We start from the raw sequence: 18,227 nt of genomic DNA on the forward strand, positions 1-18,227 counted from the left end.
CATTCATATGTTGAAGCCTTCGCCCCCAATATGATGGGGTTGGGAGGTGAGGTCTTTGGGGGTTGATGAGGTCATGAGGGTGAAGCCCAGAGGATGGGATCAGCACCCTTATAAGAAAAAACGTGGGAGAGATCTTTCCTCTCATGTGCACTGACTGAGCAAAGGTCATGTGAGGACACACGAGAAGGTGGCCGTCTGCAGGGCAGTAAGGGAGCCTTGCCAGGAATGAAGTTGGCCGGCAGCCAGGTCCTGGATGTTCAACCACCAGAACTGGGAGAAATAACTCTCTATTGTTTAAGCCACTCAGTCTATGGTATTTTGTTATAGAAACCTGAGCAGACTAATACATAAATTATCTAAACTACCTGACCAGGAGCTCCCATTGTGACTCAGCAGTAACAAACCCGACTGGTATCCGTGAGGATGTCGGTTCAATCCCTGGCCCCACTCAGTGGGCTAAGTAAGGACTGATGTGTGGTGTAGGTCACAGACGCAGCTCGGATCCAGAGTTGCTGTGCTGTGGTGTAGGCTGGCAGCTGTAGCTCCAATTTGACCCCTAGCCGGGGAACTTCCATTTGCTGCAGGTGCAGCCTTAAAAAGACAAAAATATAAATAAATAAAAATAAACTACTCAACTAGGACCTTCCTGCACTTTCAGTTCGCACAGCCTCAGAGATAGTTTTTGTGTTTGCCGCAGTCTCTGTGGAGAAGCCCCTGTAGGGTCTCCTTTGAAACCCGGTCTTTGTTCTCAGGATTACCCTGGTTGATGAGCAGGTTAGACACCAAGGACCTAAAAATGGCTCCCAAATGCCACCTCCTCTTGAAGCTTTTGCACCCTCCCCAAATGGGACGTGCCCTTTGAACTCCTTCTCGGGCATATCTCACTTGCTGTCCTGGAGAGGGGAGGCCCAGGGGGGATGCGTCAGCTCTCCTGTCCTTCCAATCCCCCGGGCCCCTCTGCAGGGGCAGCACGGGGCCTCATACCTAGCACGGCTCCGCAGAGCCCCACGTCAGTGAACTGATTTGTCCTTGACCTTGTCTGATATTCAAGTCTCAGTGCTCTCACACACGGGGCTTAATTAAAAGGGCCATGTGGTGCTGGCACTGGCAGTCCAGCCGTACCCTGCGGGTTGAAGCTCTTCTCACGACTTCTGGTGTTAATTGTTTCTGGTTAATGGTGGATCCTGCCCCAGTTCAGTCCTAGTACACAAAACCTCTGAGGCTCTGCCTCTGCCCGAACACCAGAGGGTTCCTGCACCCAGCCCCGCTCCCCCTTTCCTGAGCCACCTGCCAACTGGAAAAGCCCTGGAGCAGAGCCCCTGCACCAAGAACCCAGGAACCAATATACATTCGACTGCCCTCGTGGTCAGCCTAAGCTAAGGTTCAGAGGTTGCTCTCACTATTGAGGCAGATGTGGTGACAAGACTGGAAACTGGACACAGAGAACTGGACGCACAGGAACTACTCCACTCCCAGGGACCATGCCTGGGGATGGGAGAAGGGCAGGGGAGGCAGGAGAGATGGGCACGTGGAGGTCCTAGAGCGGGCGAAGTTGGGACTCATGCAAAACGCATGAGGTAGTGTGACAGCAGGCAGAGAGTTGACATGAGCAGATAGAGTGGGGCCATGGCCAGGGGGCAGGAAACCAGGCATCATGGAAACAGTGGGGTCCATGGACAAAGAAAAGCAGGAACCTCCAGAATGACAGGAAACCACACATTTTGGAGTGTGAGTGCCCTGGAGACAAAGAAAGTTGGAAGAGGGTGCGAATCTCTAGCAACTTGTTGCTTATTATGCCCTCATTATAATAAAATCAGCTATGCAGATAAGAAGTTCCCATCATGCACCATGGCCATGAACCTTTTGATCAAGGCTAAATAAGGACAAAAATCCCTCCTCCCTTCTGGAAGTGGAGCTGGGATGAAAATCAGAGAATATGACTCCAAGCCCCTCCTTCCCAGTGAATATTCCACCCCTTCATTTGTGCGCCCCGCATTACCAGTGCCAAAGAAACGCAGGGCAGCTACACACTTGTCTGCCCACCTCCCTTCTGGGGGTATATTTCTCAAATAAATCCTCACTTCACTTTCTCAGTTTCCATTTCTGAATTCCTTCTGAGACAAGACTCTTTCTCCAGGAACAGTAGTGGAATCAACATGTACCCCACAAAGACCCACCCCCTAAGGCCAGAACAGGATAATTCCTTGGTGCTTACAATGGTGTGTGGAATGACAATGGCATTGAAGAGTTAAGTGTTAACTGAATAAGTAATTAGGTGAATTGAAGAATAAATACTCCTTAGGGGCGTAAGCTCAGAGAAAAGGACTTACTGGTTAAGAGGCATCATCAATTATTAAGTTATCCATAGTAAGTGCTAGAGATTACGTTATGTGGGTACATAGCTGATGAGTAAAGCCAAACATTCAGTAACTCATAATTTAGGGAGTGAATGGTAAGCCACAGTATTCTGTTTTAAAAAGGATGGTCATTTCTTTTTTTGGGTTTTTTTAGGGCTGCACCCGAGGCATATTGAGGTTCCCAGGCTAGGGGTCAAATCAGAGCTACAACTGCCGGCCTACACCACAGCCACAGCAACGAGGATCCGAGCCTCGTCTGTGACCTACACCACAGCTCACCGCAACGCCGGATCCCTAACCCACTGAGTGAGGCCATGGATCAAACCCGAAACCTCATGGTTCCTAGTCAGATTGTTTCTGCTGCCCCACGACAGGAACTCCGTCATTTCTGATTATTCACATTTTATAGGTTTCCTGAATCCAAGAAGTTGGAGATGGGATGAGTACAGATATTTGCCTAAATTTCCTAATACAACCTTGACCTATTTTTCTAAACTAGGCACTGTCTGGACAGATTTTTCAGATGACATGTGACCAAGGCTCAGCCCCGCCTGCTGGAGTGAGTGCTGGAGGGCTCTGTATCCCTGTCCATTGTTTCTGTCACTTAGACCCCTTCTGACGCCTGACCCCTGAGCTAACGAGCCCCAGCTCACTGGCTTCTGTCCCTTGTGAATCTTTCCTGACTCTCTTCCGTGTGAACTACTTCTTCCCTCTGTAGCCACGTGGAAAAAGTGCTGTTTGATCTCTAGATTCCCTCCAGCCTCCAACCTCTTTTACTTGCTCTAGACAGAATGCTTTGTCTCCTCCTCACCCTTTTATCTCCCTTCCCTGCTGCCCATTGCAGTTGGCTGCGGGAGGGGTTGTGTCCCACCCTCTGCCCTCACCTTCTGGAGTAGCTGGCAGTGAACCCTTTATTTTTTCCATTCATAATTACTCTTTTTTTTTTTTTAAATGACCACACCCACAAGCCTATGGAAGTTCCCAGGCCAGGGATTGAATCCGAGCTGCAGCTGTGACCTATGCCACAGCTGTGGCAAAGCTGGATCCTTTTAACCCAGGGCGCCAGGCCGGAGATCAAACTGGTACCTCTACAGCAAGGTGAGCCATGACGTCAGATTCCTAACCCACAGCGCCATAGGGGGAACTCCCATAATTACTCTTTAGTGATGCTGTATGAATCTGTTTTGGGTCTGTTTGCATTCTGCTACATTTTTAGAGTTAATCAAAATCTATAAGGAAAGGGAGTTCCCTTCATGGCTCAGTGGTAATGAATCCGACAGGATCCATGAGGACATGGGTTCAATTCCCGGCCTCGCCCAGTGGGTTGAGGATCTGTCATTGCTTTGAGCTGTGGTGTATGTCAAAGATGTGGTCAGGTCTGGCATTGCTGTGGCTTTGGCGTAGGCTGGCAGCTGTACCTCCAATTAGACCCTCTAGCCTGGGAACTTCCATATGCCATAGGTGGGGTGCTAAAGAGAAAAAAAAAAAAATCTACAGGAGAAAACTCAATTATCTTTTCACAGAATCATTTCGCAACTTGCTGTGCAACTATAGCAAGCCCTGTGGCCTCCTGTTCCTTATTTGCCGAAGAAGGAGGAGGAGTGTATGATCTCTTTAGGAAACGGCCTATCCCTGAAAGAGGGAATTCCAAGCAGCAAGGGGTGAATCGAGGAGAGCCCCCCAGTGTGTGCCTGGACTTAATTAATTTATTTATTTAGTCTTTTTAGTGCCACACCCATGGCATATGGAAGTTCCCAGGCTAGGGGTCAAACCAGGGCTATCGCCACAAGCCTATACCACAGTCACAGCAATGCCTGATCCGAGCTGCATCTGTACCTACACCACAGCTCATGGCAATGCCGGATCCTTAACTCACTGAGTGGGGATCGAACCCACATCCTCATGGGTACTAGTCGGTTCCTTACTGCTACGCCACACAGGAACTCCTGCCTGTATTCTCTCTTGTCTGCTCCTTTAGGTTCCATGGTTCTGAGGGTTCCAACCTCCCCTCTTCCCTGGGCATGAGAGAGAATACTAACTTAAGGAGTTAGTGTAGGAGCATGCGCTCCGATACATTCTTTTGATATGGATGTTGATTAACATTTGTGGCTTAAGGGCTCCAGGGAGTAACACCTCCACAGGCCTTGTTTTATTATAGGAAATATGTATTCCCCACAAGCTTCGTTTACTATAGGAAATGCGAATCTCTAGCCCATTCCTCAGCTGATAAAGAAGGAATGAGGAGTTCCTGGCGTGGCTCAGTGGTTAACGAATCCGACTGGGAACCATGAGGTTGCAGGTTCGATCCTGGCTGTGCCCAGTGGGTTGGGGATCTGGCATTGTCGTGACCTGTGGTGTAGGTTGCAGACGTGGCTCGGATCCTGTGTTGCTGTGGCTCTGGCTTAGGCCAGCGGCTACAGCTCCAATTAGACCCCTAGCCTGGGAGCCTCCATGTGCTGCGAGTGTGGCCCTAGAAAAGGCAAAAAGACAAAAAAAAAAAAAAAAAAAGAAGGAATGAGAGGAATGGTGACAATCTAAGGAAAGAAAATGACAAAGAAGCCATAAAACTTACATGGGACATTCCCACCCCTAAGACCCCTACTGGACAAGGACTGACATAGGTAATTGAGCAAGGCCAATGGGAGAAAACCACATCTTTCTGGACCCCACGTTGGTACCCCCGCCCCATCTTTAAGAGATAAAAGTCCCTATAGGACAATAAAGAAGGGGGCTCTTCTCCCCCCTCCCAGCTGTCTTGGGAGCTATTTGCTTTTCTTTAATAAAGACTTTGCTTGCTTGCTGCCTGTGTGTTCATGGAATTCATTATTTGACTGCTGTGAACAGGAACCCGGATTCCAGTATCATCTTTTGGGCATCAGTCAGACCTTTCAAAACTGGCGGAAGAGTGGAGAAAGCACTCTCTTTGCTTCTTTGTAGAATGACAAAGACATAAACCAAAAGGAAACCCAGAAATACACCCAGCAGTAAATACGTTTCTGTTTAACCCTAGAGAAGCAGCAAAGAGGATTTATCCAGAATCTCCTTCTTATGAGACCCCTATGTTCTGGCCCGGGAGGTCTCAGACAGCACCACCACCCCTCAGAGGCTCCTGCCTGACTTGGGGCCAGGAGGTCTCTGAGCAGCATATTGCCTTCTGGCCCCCTAAATTTGCTGAACCTGAAGATTCTGGGGACCTGAAGTTTCCCAGGGTAACTAAGACTCTCTGGTTCAAATCTCTATGTAGTAGAGAAGAATAAATCTGACTCCGTGTAGAACAAATCTGACTCTACATTGGATCTGTTTCTTTCACTTTAACCTTGAATTCTATTGCTTTGGCTACCAGTGAATCACTGAAAGGATATTGCCTACAGCTTAAAGTATACAGAATGGTCTGTCTCCAGGAAGTCTGCCTCTTATGCTTAAGTGTTAAGCTAAAATACCTTTGTTTAAGCTCACAGGAAACCTACTGACCAGGCCCACCTGTGAATGGCTGCAGGAAAGAAGAAATTAACACACCCACTGTGGAACCAGGAAATGCCTGGGACAACTTATCACTTCTTTACTTTACCGTCTCACTTTGCCCTCTTTGTTCTGTAAAACAAACCAGCATGAGAACCTGGGCAAGACGTTTCTTTGGGACACAAGTCCACCATCTTCCTGGTGTGCTGGCTTTCCAAATAAAGTTGCCCCTCTTTGCTCCAGCAACTCTTCTCTTGGTTTGTTGGGCTGTCCTGCCTGGAGCAGTGTGAGCAAGGAGAGCCCACTAACTGAGTATCAGCTTCAGGCTGAGGGCTCACACCACTTCTCAGATGACTTGCACAGTGAGAGTGATGGGCCCAGAACCCTGGAGCCCCCAAAGCATGCCCATTAGGGTTTCTTACACTTGAATATCTGTCCAAGTCAAGTAGAGATCTTGCTAAATTCAAATCCTGAGTCAGTAGGACTAGTCTGTATTTCCAGCAAGCTCCCAGGGCTGTAGACCACACTTTGAGTCCCCAGTCCAGAAGTCAGCACTTTTTTATTCCATAAAGAACCAGAGAGCAGGAGTTCCCGTCATGGCTCAGTGGTTAATGACTCCAACTAGGAACCATGAGGTTGTGGGTTCCATCCCTGGCCTCCCTCAGTGGGTTAAGGAACTGGTATGGCCATAAGCTGTGGTATAAGTCGTAGATGCAGCTCGGGTCCCGTGTTTCTGTGGCTGTGGTGTAGGTCGGTGGCTACAGCTCCGACTAGACCCCTAACCTGGGAACTTCCATAAGCCGCGGGAGCGGCCCTAGAAAAGGCAAAAAGACCAAAAAAAAAAAAAAAAAAAGGAAGCAGAGAGCAAATATTTTCAGCTTTTTAGGTCACAGATGTCTGTCCCAACTATTCAGCTCCACCAAGAGCCACTGGAGCCAAAAGCTGCCATCGGCAATGTGGAAATACACAAGCATAGCTATGTTCCAATAAAACTTCACTTATAGAAACAGGCGGTATACCAGTTTGTGGATCCTTCTAGTCTGTCTCAGAGATTAAGAGATCCCTCTGCTCTAGGAGGAGGTGTATCTCCTTCAGAGCCACAAATAAGGTCCCATCACCATGAATGTTGACCCAGATAAAGGCTGAAACTGTAGCACTTTAAACTTGGAGTGACCGCCTGATCATACAGTATGAAATACAGTCGTCAGTGTTCTCCTCAACCCAAACCCTACATTCTATAAACAGTCTTCAAAGAGAAGAGTAAAGCAATTCAAGATGACAGACTCTTGCCTTCTCTCAAACCCACTTTTTATCTTCCTGATGTGTGGAGTGGTGAGGAATGCTTGTACTTCAAACCTTATAACATAGGGGCTCTTTCTTTCTTTTTTTTTTTTTTTCTTTTTAGGGCCACACCTGAGGTATATGGAAGGTCCCAGGCTAGGGGTCAAATTGGAGTTGTAGCTATCAGCCTATGCCACAGCCACAGCAACGCCAGTCCCAAGCCATGTCTGTGACCTACAGCACAGCTCATGGCCATGCTGGATCTTCAACCCTCTGAGCAAAGCCAGGGATCAAACCTGCAACCTCATGGATACTAGCCAGGTTCCTTACCATTAAGCCATGACGGGAACTCCCCACAGGGTCTCTTTCTAATAGTTGTTCCTGAATTACTGACCTGCTTGGAATTAAACCCAAGCACCGGGCAGCCTACGGCCCAGGTGGCTTTAAAGATAGGGACGATGTTAACACAGAGGGTGGTTTCAGAGGACGTGGCAGAGTCAGCTTTTGTTCCCAGAGGATGGCCATTGGTTCTTAGCCAGTCTGGGGCAGAGGGAACTGAAGCCAGCCTTTGCATTTCATTTCCTAGAACTTCAGAGTTGGTGAAAGATTCAACTTCTCAAAAAATTCAGGCTTCCATTAATTCCCTGCCACATGCTTTGAGGGCCCTAATGCATTTCTGTTTAGTAACTCAGTTTGGAATGATCAGCCACAGAGCTGGGCACTTCAGACCTTCCAGAAGATTTCTGTCAAGGACGCCTCTCTACCTAGCTCACTTTTCCCCCGTTTAACCTCACTGGAAAGTGTTGTTGTTGTTTTGCTCTTTAGGGAAGTTCCCAGGCTAGGGGTAGAATGGGATGGAGCTGCATCTATGACCTACACCACAGCTCACAGCAATGCTGGATCCTTAACCCAATGAGGGAGGTCAGGGATTGAACCCACGTCCTCATGGATACTAGTCAGGTTCATTGTTGCTGAACAGCAATGGGAACCCCTCAAAAGTGTTTTAGATGGACCCTGAAGGCTTGGTCTTTTTATGGGCCTTAAAATCCAAGAGGGAATATTTAGGAAATAGTTGTGCATATTATTACTAATTTTTGAGGGAAGGCAGATCACTAACTGTAGTTAAAAATATAAAAATCTAGGAGTTCCCATCATGGCTCAGTGGAAACAAATCTGACTAGTATCCATGAGGATGCAAGTTCTATCCCTGGCCTTGCTCAGTTAAGGATCCGGCGTTGCTGTGAGCTATGGTGTAGGTCGCAGGTGCAGCTTGGATCCTGCATTGCTGTGGCTCTGGCATAGGTCAGCAGCTACAGCTTCGATTCAACCCTTAGCCTGGGAACCTCCATAAGCCACAGGGGTGGCCCCAAAAAGAAAAACAAAAAATCTAGATACTTTTGATTCTCTTTTTAAAAATAGTTCTAACAATAATCTAGTGAAACTAATAAACAATAATAACTAGAAACAAGACAATTCACCTTGCTTTCCTCCAAGGTCCCTGTCTACATGAATTTTTAATTTTTACAAAATGTTGCCATTGGGAGATAAAATAAGTATTAAACATTATGGAAGGCAGTTTGGCAACATTAATCAGATATCTTAAAGCCAGATCTCCTATGATAAAGCAACTCCATATTTAGAAGTTTAACCTAGGAAATAATTCAAGAGTATGTATAGGCTTAGATTTAACTTGAAAAGTATTTATAACAGCAGAAGACTGAAAACAACCTGAAGTCCACCATCGCAGCATGGATCCAATAAAATAACAAATCCTTACAATGGAATCACATGCAGCCATCCAAAATGACAGATAGAAATGGACAGGAAAGATATTTATATTATATTATTTAATAAAAAAAGATAGTTATGAAATAAATATACAAGAGGATTCTAGAGGAAAAAGCTCCAAAATGTTAGAAATTTTTTTCTCTGTAAAGTGGAATTTGGGGATGATATTTAATTTCTACATCTCTGCTCTATAATTCTAATTCTTTTTTTTCCTTTTGGCCACACATGCAGCATATGGAAGTCCCCAGGCCAGGGAATCAAATCCAAGCCATAGCCATGACCTGAGCCACCACAGAGACATTCCCTGTGTTATACTGCAGGTATTCAATAAGTGTACTTCTGATTGTATACTGTTAGAATTACACTTTCTGCCTTCATCATTTATGTATAATCTCTTTTAATGGAAGAAGTCTTTCCTCTGAGGCTTTAAAGGCTAAAAGCCTTTCTTTATGTCTTTTATAAAAGAAGGTAAGACCAGGCTGCTGAGAAACCAGATGCCCTCTGGCAGTTTCTTAGGACCTGGGAGTAACCTGAAGTCCTGTCTTTCCTGTGATTTCCAGACCTCACCTCCTTTGCTCTTCAAAGTGCTGACTCATTGGGAAGAGTAGTCCTGGGAAACCAATTAGATATTTTTGTTGTCATTTTGTCTTTTTAGGGCTGCATATGGAAGTTCTCAGACTGAGGGTTGAATTGGAGCTATAGCTGCCAGCCTACCCCACAGCCACAGCAATGCAGGATCTGAGCCACATCTACAACCTACACCACAGCTCACAGCAACGCCAGATCCTCTACCTACTGCAGAGGCCAGGGATCGAACTTGAGTCCTCATGGATACTAGTGGGGTTTACTCCCATTGAGCCACAAGGGGAACTCCCTTAATGAGATTTTGTCTTGATTCTCTTCTGTTGTCCATGGTTCTCAAAAGACTTCTGGAGATGGGCTTATCCAGCAGTCCCTACCTTAGCTCAAGAATCAAATTTCTACCCCTTTCATTCATTCATTCATTCATTCATTTTTTGCTTTTTAGGGCCACACCTGCAGCATATGGAAGCTCCCAGGCTAGGGGTCCAATGGGAGCTGCAGCTGCTGGCCTACACCACAGCCACAGCAACACGAGATCCGAGCCATGTCTGCAACCTTCACTGCAGCTCACAGCAATGCCAGATCCTTAACCCAATGAGCGAGGCTGGGGAGCGAACCTACATCCTCATGGATACTAGTCGGGTTCATTACCTCTGAGCCATGACGGGAACTCCAACTTCTACCCATCTTAATTCAGGGTTGACTCTATCCACAGGAATTTCAGTGGTTGCTGATATTCTGAGACATGTCACACTAGGAAGAGTTACGTCCCACAGTGACCTTCTCCCTCTGGTTTAAGGAAAATTAGAATTCCATAGTCCATAGGCAAAAGGACAAAAGCTCTCATGGAGGAATTCCCATTGTGGTACAGCAGGATAAACAGTGTCTCTGCAGCTGCAGGGACGTGGGTTCGATCCCTGGCCCAGGAATTCCAATTTGCTGCAGGGTGCCCAAAAAAGAAAAAAAAAAAAGTTCTTATGGAAAGCTTCTCCTCCCTATCCTATCTTTCACAATACAGTTTCTTCACATCAGAAGTTCTTTGAAATTATTCGTCCTCTTCCCGGAGAATCATCTCAAAATGTGTTTGGCCAAGACCAAAAGTGTTTAGGCTGTTTTTGAAAGGTGATAACCAGTCTTGTTTCAAAATAGATTTCAGTGTCACTTACGTGTCTCTTTCCCTAAGAATCACTAATTAGATGGCAAGCCCCAGTCACACAAGAGAGGAAACAAATCTTTGATTAAGGCTTCTCTGATCATAGGAATGTTAGGGAAATGTTTCTGTCCCAATTCTAGTGCTGTCAGTGCACGAAGCTCTGTCAAAGCTCCCGAGACTTTAGATGATAACAACAACTTCCAGAGACTAGAAGTCTTACTAAAGAATTTCAACTGCCATGGTGGGAGCGTGAAATTGAGTGCTCTAGTTTATCTTTCAAAAGTAGCCACCTTCACAGCTCACAAAGGGGGTCTATTTTCCTGCAAGACCAAAGGGTCTCCAGGGCACCCTTGGTTATCTTTTCCTTTTATCTCCAGCCCCTAGTTGAGATGCTCATAAGTGCTCAGTGATGTCCCTTTCTGCAGAAAAGAGCACCTGCTGAGAGAGAACAGCAGAACTTCTCACTCTTGAAAACAGGTTTTCACAGAAGAATCTCATGGAATTCCTTCTGGATTTAGGAGTCAGTCTAAGTTCTCTGAAGCCGTGACATTAAATTGAGACACTGGATTTGCATAGCTGTGTTCCCCATAGATAACTGACCCACTCTATTGAGCAAATGTCACATATTTCCTCCTATAGAAATGTTGTAAAACTGCTGTGAACATCACATCAAGGAGGACTGATGTTTCTCCTGCATAATCTCCATTCTTGAAACCGTAGCTCATTATCCAACGCACTTTTCCAGATAAAGAGTTTCAATCTCTTTTAGGACTGCAGACTCATCTTAACTCATTTCATTTTCCACTCATCGCTAAGTCTACAGATTTGGGTGGCAACCCCCCAGAATTAGTTCTAGACTTCTAGGTTGTGAAAATTAACCAGCTCGTAAAATCTGAATGTGAATTTATATACTTCTCATCTTGGTAATGGATCACTGCCTTTTGGCTAAAGTTGTTTTTTTTTTTTGTTTTTTTTTTTTAATGATGTCTCTTTACTTGAAGAGGAAATAAGCAAGGCAGTTACAATTACAGTGAAGCGATATGCAATAAAATGTCAGATGAATGATAACTCACTCAACCAGACATTCTCATTTAGCTCAAAGCTATTTTAGGACTCAACATAAACACTATCAGTTCATGTTTTCTGCAGGTTACCAAGCCACTGAGGTCAAATAAGCACTCTTTGCTGCTGCCCTGTAGCTTTCTGTGTGTTTATGGTTTTAAGTATTAGGACCATAATAATAATAAATAATATATTTTGGTTAGTGAGAATCAGGTACTGTGTTAGAGGCTAAACACACAGCATTATACTTACTCCTGATAACAATTATCTGAGTTAGATATTCTTATTCAGGGGCTTGAAAATTGTGCCTAAATGCTTACAGCAAGTGAATTACAATCCCTGAGGTTTAGATCCAGGTCTGTGTAACTTAACAGCATGGTTTCTCTGCAGAGACACTGTTGATATTTTTCTAGGTAATTGTTTTGGGGGAGGTGTCCAGGGCACTATATGCTGTTTAGCAGTCTCCGTGACCTCTACCCTGAGACGCCAGTAGTGACCTCCTAAGTGTGAAAACCAAAATCATCTCCACACACTGGCAATGTCCTGAAGGGGGAATGAAATTGTCCCCAAATGAGAACCACTGCTCTAGAATTAGGAAGTTAACTCCAGATCGCCCTTTTCTGGCCTACTATGTAAATCTCCCTCTCCAAGGTGGATTTAGAAAGTGTTCTTCATTTGTTTTCCTTCCTGATTCTTTTATTTGAAAATGTTGAGTTACAGTAATAACATACATGTTTTAGCAAGTGAAATTATATAGCAACAGTATATAACAAATCTACAGTATAAATGGTTGGTACCATGTTCTCCTCCCATCTATGCCGCCCTTTCTGTTTGTTTCCAGCTGGATGATAGGAGAGAACCATGACTGTCTTTCCTTCTCAATCAGAATACATACTTCCAGATACTCATGTTGCAACAGAACAAATGGTGGGGGAAAAAATGTAATTGTAATGTATACATGTAAGGATAACCTGACCCCTTTCCTGTACAGTGGGAAAATAAAAAAAATTATAAAAAAAAAAGAAAAATAATTTGGAAACAATTGATTTTGAAAAAAAAAAAAAAAGAATACATACTTCCTAGAAGATCTAAACAGATATTTCTCCAAAGAAGACATACAGATGTCCAAAAAACACACGAAAGGGTGCTTAACACCACTAATTATTAAAGAAATGCAAGCCCAAACTACCATGAGGTATCACCTCACACCAGTCAAAATGGCCATCAGCAAAAAGTCTACAAACAGGAGTTCTCATTGTGGCACAGTGGAAACGAATCCGACTAGGACACATGAGGTTGTGGGTTTGATTCCTGGCCTCGCTCAGTGGGTTAAGGATCCAGTGTTGCCGTGAGCTGTGGTGTAGGCCAACAGCTGTAGCTCCGATTAGACTCCTAGTCTGGGAACCCCCATATGCCTTAAAAAGCAAAAAAAAAAAAAAAAGTCTACAAACAGTAAATGTTGGAGAGGGTGTGGAGAAAAGGGAACCCTCCTTACACAGCTAGTGGGAATGTAAATTGCTGCAACCACTATGGAGAACAGAATGGAAGCACCTTAAAAAACTAAATATAGAACTACTGTATGATCCAGCAATCCCACTCCTGGGCATCTACCTGGAGAAAACCATAATTTGAAAAGATCCATGCACCCCTATGTTCACTGCAACACTATTTAGAATACATACTTCCTGCTGGGCTATTTGCCCCTTTTTGGGGTGAGCTTTTACCAGAAAGAGGACACTCCAAATCTGCAGATGCAGTTGGGGGGTGTGTGTGTCTCCAAACAAGGGACCCGGCTCCCTGACCTCAGCAATGAGTTCGGTTGATTAGCCTGGCCTTTGATTAGGAAGTTAAGGGGATGGCTTGTTAGAAAAACATCCCATTCTTGCCTTGGGGCCTGGTCAAGGGCCTGACCTGATTTTGAAGGCTTCTCTCCTTTTGTGTCAGACATGAGGACACATTGGTAGCCACAAGCATATGCCATTCCCTCTTGGGAGGTGAGAGGTGCCATCTCAGGCAAGTTCCTGGAGAAGACAGGTTGCCGGCAGCCTGCACGTGGATGTACCTGGCTGTCTTCCTAGGACCTTACTCTACCGCCCCGCAAGGCTCCCACTGATCAGAGCCCCGTTAAAAGAAGGTCTCTGGGGGAGAATGCTGTTCCCTTCTTAAAAGGGCACACACCTAAATTCTGGAATAAAGCTCGAGAGGAATTATATCTTTCCTTTAAGCTGCCCTCAGGGATTAACAAAGCGCTGATACAATCAGACATTTTCCTGCAGGCAAGAGGTAATATTTGCACTTTAAAAAAAAAAAAAAAAAAGACAAAAACTTTTGAGAAGGAGGAAGGGGTCCTAGGTGCCATAAATCAACAGGGATCATCAAGATAGCGTGTTGGTCAACTTTGGGAGTGAAAGGGTCCTGCTTCAGCATTCCGGATGATTTTTGTTTAGAATCATAAAATACTGGGGGGAGGGGACCTCGTATGTCATCTCTCCATGCCCTTTCCATCTCCAGCGCCCAGCTTAGAGTACCTGGAGTTCATGTCATTAAGGGGAGCACCCTTTTCTTTGCACCCGCGCCACGCGACCTGCCCAGAGGGCGCTCACCTTGTGCTGTTTCCACATGGCCCCCAGCGGCTTCACCTCGTGTTTGCCGTGCCGCCCTTCCTCCAGGCACATGTAGCACACCGGGGTCCGGCAGCTCACGCAGTACATGCTGTAGTTCTCCATGTCGTGTTCGGGGCACGTAGGGTACTTGCGGGCCGCGCCGCCCCCGGCAGCTCCCGCCCCGGTGCCTCCTGGGCTCCTGCAGCCGCCACCTCCGCTGGGGGCGCCCTGGGCGGTGCCTGGGGACGCAGAGGCGGCCTCGGTGGGAGCTGGAGGTGGCGGCGGCTGCACCAGGCGATGCTTAGCGAAGGGTCCCCGGGATGGATGGCACTTGAGCTGGCAGGCAGCGCAGTAGAGCACATCGCACTGCTCGCAGAGCGTGGCGGCGGGCTCAGGCGGGGTGCGGTCGCACAGCTGGCAGATGGCCACTGCAGCGGCTGCGGACGCCCCCTGCAACGCCCCGCGGCCCTGCTGATACCGCTGCACGATGGCCTCGAGCAGTCGGTTGCGCTGGAAGCCTCGCAGGCCACGGTGGTCCAGGGAGGCGCTGCGGTGGCACTGCGGGCACGTGATGGAGCTTGAGGAGGACGAGGACAGCGAGGAGCAGGCGGCACCCCGGGCCGCCGCGGCCGAGGAGCCGGGTGGCGCGGGAACCATGGGCAGCACGCGAACCCCGTTGGGGGACTTGAGGCTCGGGGTGTAAGAGCCATAGCCGCTGTCTGTCTCGCTATACAAGCTCAGCTTGTCCGCGTGGTCGCCGCCACCTCCCGCGCCGCCGCCCAAGCCACCAGCTGTGCCCCCTCCCCCGCCGCTGCAGGCCGGGCCAGCCGCCGCCTCGTGGTCCAGAGGGGGTGCGGCAGCGGCGGCGCCTGCGGGCAGCCCTGTGCCCCGGGAGTGCAGGAGCGGCTGGGGCAGGTGTTGCTCACCGTCCGGGGTCTGCACCGCGATGGTACGAGCGCAAGGCAGGCAGACGTTGTGGGAACAGGGCAAGATGATGGGCTCCCGAAACAGGGAGCCGCACACGGGGCACTTCAGCTCCTCCTCCATCGCCGCACGGGCAGAGAGAGCTGCTCAGGGCGGAGGTCGGAATGGCCCAGGCTCCGGAGACAGGCGGAGAACAAGTGTGGTTAGCACCAGGGAGACCGGAGGTGGGAGCATCACACCGGCATGACTACTTCACACCCCGGGGGCACGCCCCTCTCTCTGTCCTGGGGCCACCGCCCATAGACAACTGGGGGCAAGAGAAAGGAGGGGGTCCTCACCTCCTGCCGGCGAGGGTCCTGCACCAGTGGCTTCAACCTGCGGCCAGAGTCCGGAGCAGGTCGACTGCCCTGGCGGTGGCCTGCTAGATGCTCTAGGTGATGAATCAGCACTAGCGCCGCCGCCGGCTGCAGCGCGCGTCTCCTCTCCACATCAGGACCAGCTGCCCGGCTGCGGTTCGCTGGCTCTCCTGTTTCAGCCCCTCGGCTCCAGTGAGCAGCTGCCCAGGGGCTCTCTTAGCCCTAGCCCCGCCCCCAGTCAGGGAGATCTGTTGGTAAGAAGGCAGGTCAGCAGGCCGCTTGGCGGTAGGGCTGGGTTCAGCACCGCGAGGAGATGGACAGCGCCTGGGAGCCGAAGGTGGAGCTCCACCGAAGGAGGAGCCCCAGACCCAGGGGCCTCCACCTGCCCGGTCTCTGTGCCAGCGACTGTCTCAGCAGGGCCCCGCCGGCCCGGAGACCTTCGTTCGCCTCCTTCTCCGGCGGCTGCTGACGCGGGACGAATGCTCCTGGGGCTTTCTCCCCGCGGCCAGGATTGACTCGCCGCTCCGGTTTGTAGCTGCTGCTCCTGCGGCGCCTCTGACCTTGGGTGCGCGACGCTGCAGCCAGCGGGCGGAGGGCGAGCGCCCGGCTGGCTCGGGAATCCCCTCCCGCCTCCCTTCCGCCGCCGCCTCCTCCCGGCCCCGCGCGCCGAGGAGTTGTAATTTCCAGAGCAGAGAGTAGTGGCGGAGAGGAAGAAAGGAGGAGCCGGGAGGAGTCGGCTCGGCGAATGAGGGCTCGCCTCTTGCTGCTAGGGGAGTCAACGGGCAATTTTAAGGGTTCGCAGAGAGGATCATTGTTAATAACAATCTATTATTTGGATGAAGATTGCATCTTGAATTAGTACAACGACCTGTCCCGCCCCGGTCCTACCATCATCTCCCTGCCCACTCCCGTGCTCCCACCCACCACCATAAAAGGGTAAAAAGAGGGAAGTAAAAAGCCAGTTGTTTTACAAATGGAGAGGTAGCACGGTGGACAGTCGCCACCTAAATCTGTGATAAAGCAAAGAAATGCAAGTTACAAAATGTCGGACAGCCTAAAGTCAAAGGCTAAGGTTTTATTTATGGGTTGAACCACAAGCCATTTTGTCTCTTCAATCAAGAGTGCTCCTCCACAGGCGATGTCAGTCGTCTATGCAGAGTGAGCACAGGGCACGGGGTTTATAAAATGGGACTTCTTGGCGAAATGCCAAAAGGAGCCACTTTAGGTCGGTTGGCCTTCGGTACCGAGTCCTCGGACCCAGACCTATCCTGCTGCGGGTGGGGCGGTAGGTGGTGGGGGTGGGGGAGGCAGCGACCAGGGATACTAGTTTTATGAATGAAAAAAATCTCCACATTGTGCCACGCCAGCCACGAGAAGAGCCTCCCACCCGCGGCCGGGGCTGCTTCGTCTGCGCTGCTGTTTCCTCTCTGCCGCCGAGAAGGTTGGGTGGGGAGGCCGCTGGCACCGTGGGTGGGGATTGGCAGAAGGAAGGGCTCGCAGCGCATCAGGCTCTGCCTACGGACGTTTCACGCTGGCATGAAACAGACACAAATTAGGAAATCGTTTGTTTGAAAACGACATGAATATTGAAGTCACGCCTCCCCCTGTTCTTGGTTCTCCAGCGCTCCAAACAAAGACAAGAGAGGCGCCGCAGCGCCAGGCGGGGAGCCTCGGCGGCGCCTGCCAGTCACCGGGCGAGGGAGCCGCGCCGGCTGGCGGGGCACCGCGGGAGAGAGATGCGGCCTGGCAGGGGCTGGTGCCTCAGGGACAAGGACCGCGCGCGGGGAGAGCTCTGGGGGAGAGGCGTGGTGATGCGCTCCTGACCCTACCATGGGAGTCAGGATCCACTGACTCCGCCGTGAGCCCGTTTGCTTATGTTTTTTTTTTTTTTTCTTTCTTTCTTTTCAATTTATTATAGTTGATCTACAATGTTCTGTCAATTTCTGCTGTACAGCATAGTGACCCAGTCATACATATATACATTCTTCTCTTCATTATCTTACATCACGTTTTGTCACAGTGATTGGATATAGTTCCCTATGCTACATATACAGTAGAACCTCATTGCTTATCCATTCTAAATGTAATAGTTTGCATCTACTAACTCCAAACTCCCAGTCTATCCCACTCCCCCCACCCCTTGGCAACCACAAGTCTGCTCTCCCTCTCTGTGAGTCTGCTGATGCTTTTCTGGTCTCCATCCGCATCTGTCAACGAGGATTATAATAATACTTTTGTGGGAGAACAGAATGAAGCCACGGTAAATACAGGTTGCGTTTCCTACTTCCTGCTCTAAAATCCTGTGACTGTTCAGTTCAGTTTTGCCCACTGTTGAGCAGCCTTCTTCCAGTTTGTCTTAAAGGTGAAGAGCAAGCCAACCAAGTGCCAGAGAAAGCAACCCAGAATTAAAAGACCTTCCCCTGGGCTGCAGGGAGCTTAGAACAATATTTTAAGCAAGTGTCCATACCCCCAGATGGGGGATGGTGACAACCTTGTCCTAACCTGCCACAATAAACCACAATGAGCTGCATCCTGCCTGCAATGCTCTGATAAGCCTTCAAGAAAGTTGCTACAGTGTAGCTGGCTGCCTTGTCAGAGATGCAGGAACATGAGTGGAGGTAGGTATGTGATGGAATCACTTGAAGATGCACTTCTTCCTATT

At 48.6% G+C, this 18,227-nt stretch overlaps 1 protein-coding gene across 7 annotated transcripts in view; it reads right to left on the bottom strand.

The window, feature by feature from the left end:
* The window catches only part of TRIM67 (tripartite motif containing 67), a 43,311-nt gene extending 27,068 nt beyond the window's left edge, over positions 1 to 16,243 (bottom strand). For 4 of the 7 annotated variants that reach the window (XM_084996873.1, XM_021072335.2, XM_084996871.1 and 1 more), the window contains exon 1: positions 14,286 to 16,243. In XM_084996873.1, the coding sequence (XP_084852999.1) occupies positions 14,286 to 15,332 (1,047 nt within the window). In that variant the 5' untranslated portion in view covers positions 15,333 to 16,243. The remainder of the gene's footprint in view (positions 1 to 14,285) is intronic. The other 3 variants (XM_084996874.1, XM_084996876.1, XM_084996875.1) reach the window with 3 other exon arrangements.
* Positions 16,244 to 18,227: the final 1,984 nt, after the last annotated feature.

This window comes from Sus scrofa, chromosome 14 (genome assembly GCF_054392235.1).
Source record: "Sus scrofa isolate SSC_HxYL_T2T_F1_AM1 chromosome 14, Sscrofa_HxYL_maternal_Yorkshire_Landrace_v2.0, whole genome shotgun sequence".
NCBI classification, from domain to species: Eukaryota; Metazoa; Chordata; class Mammalia; order Artiodactyla; family Suidae; genus Sus; species Sus scrofa.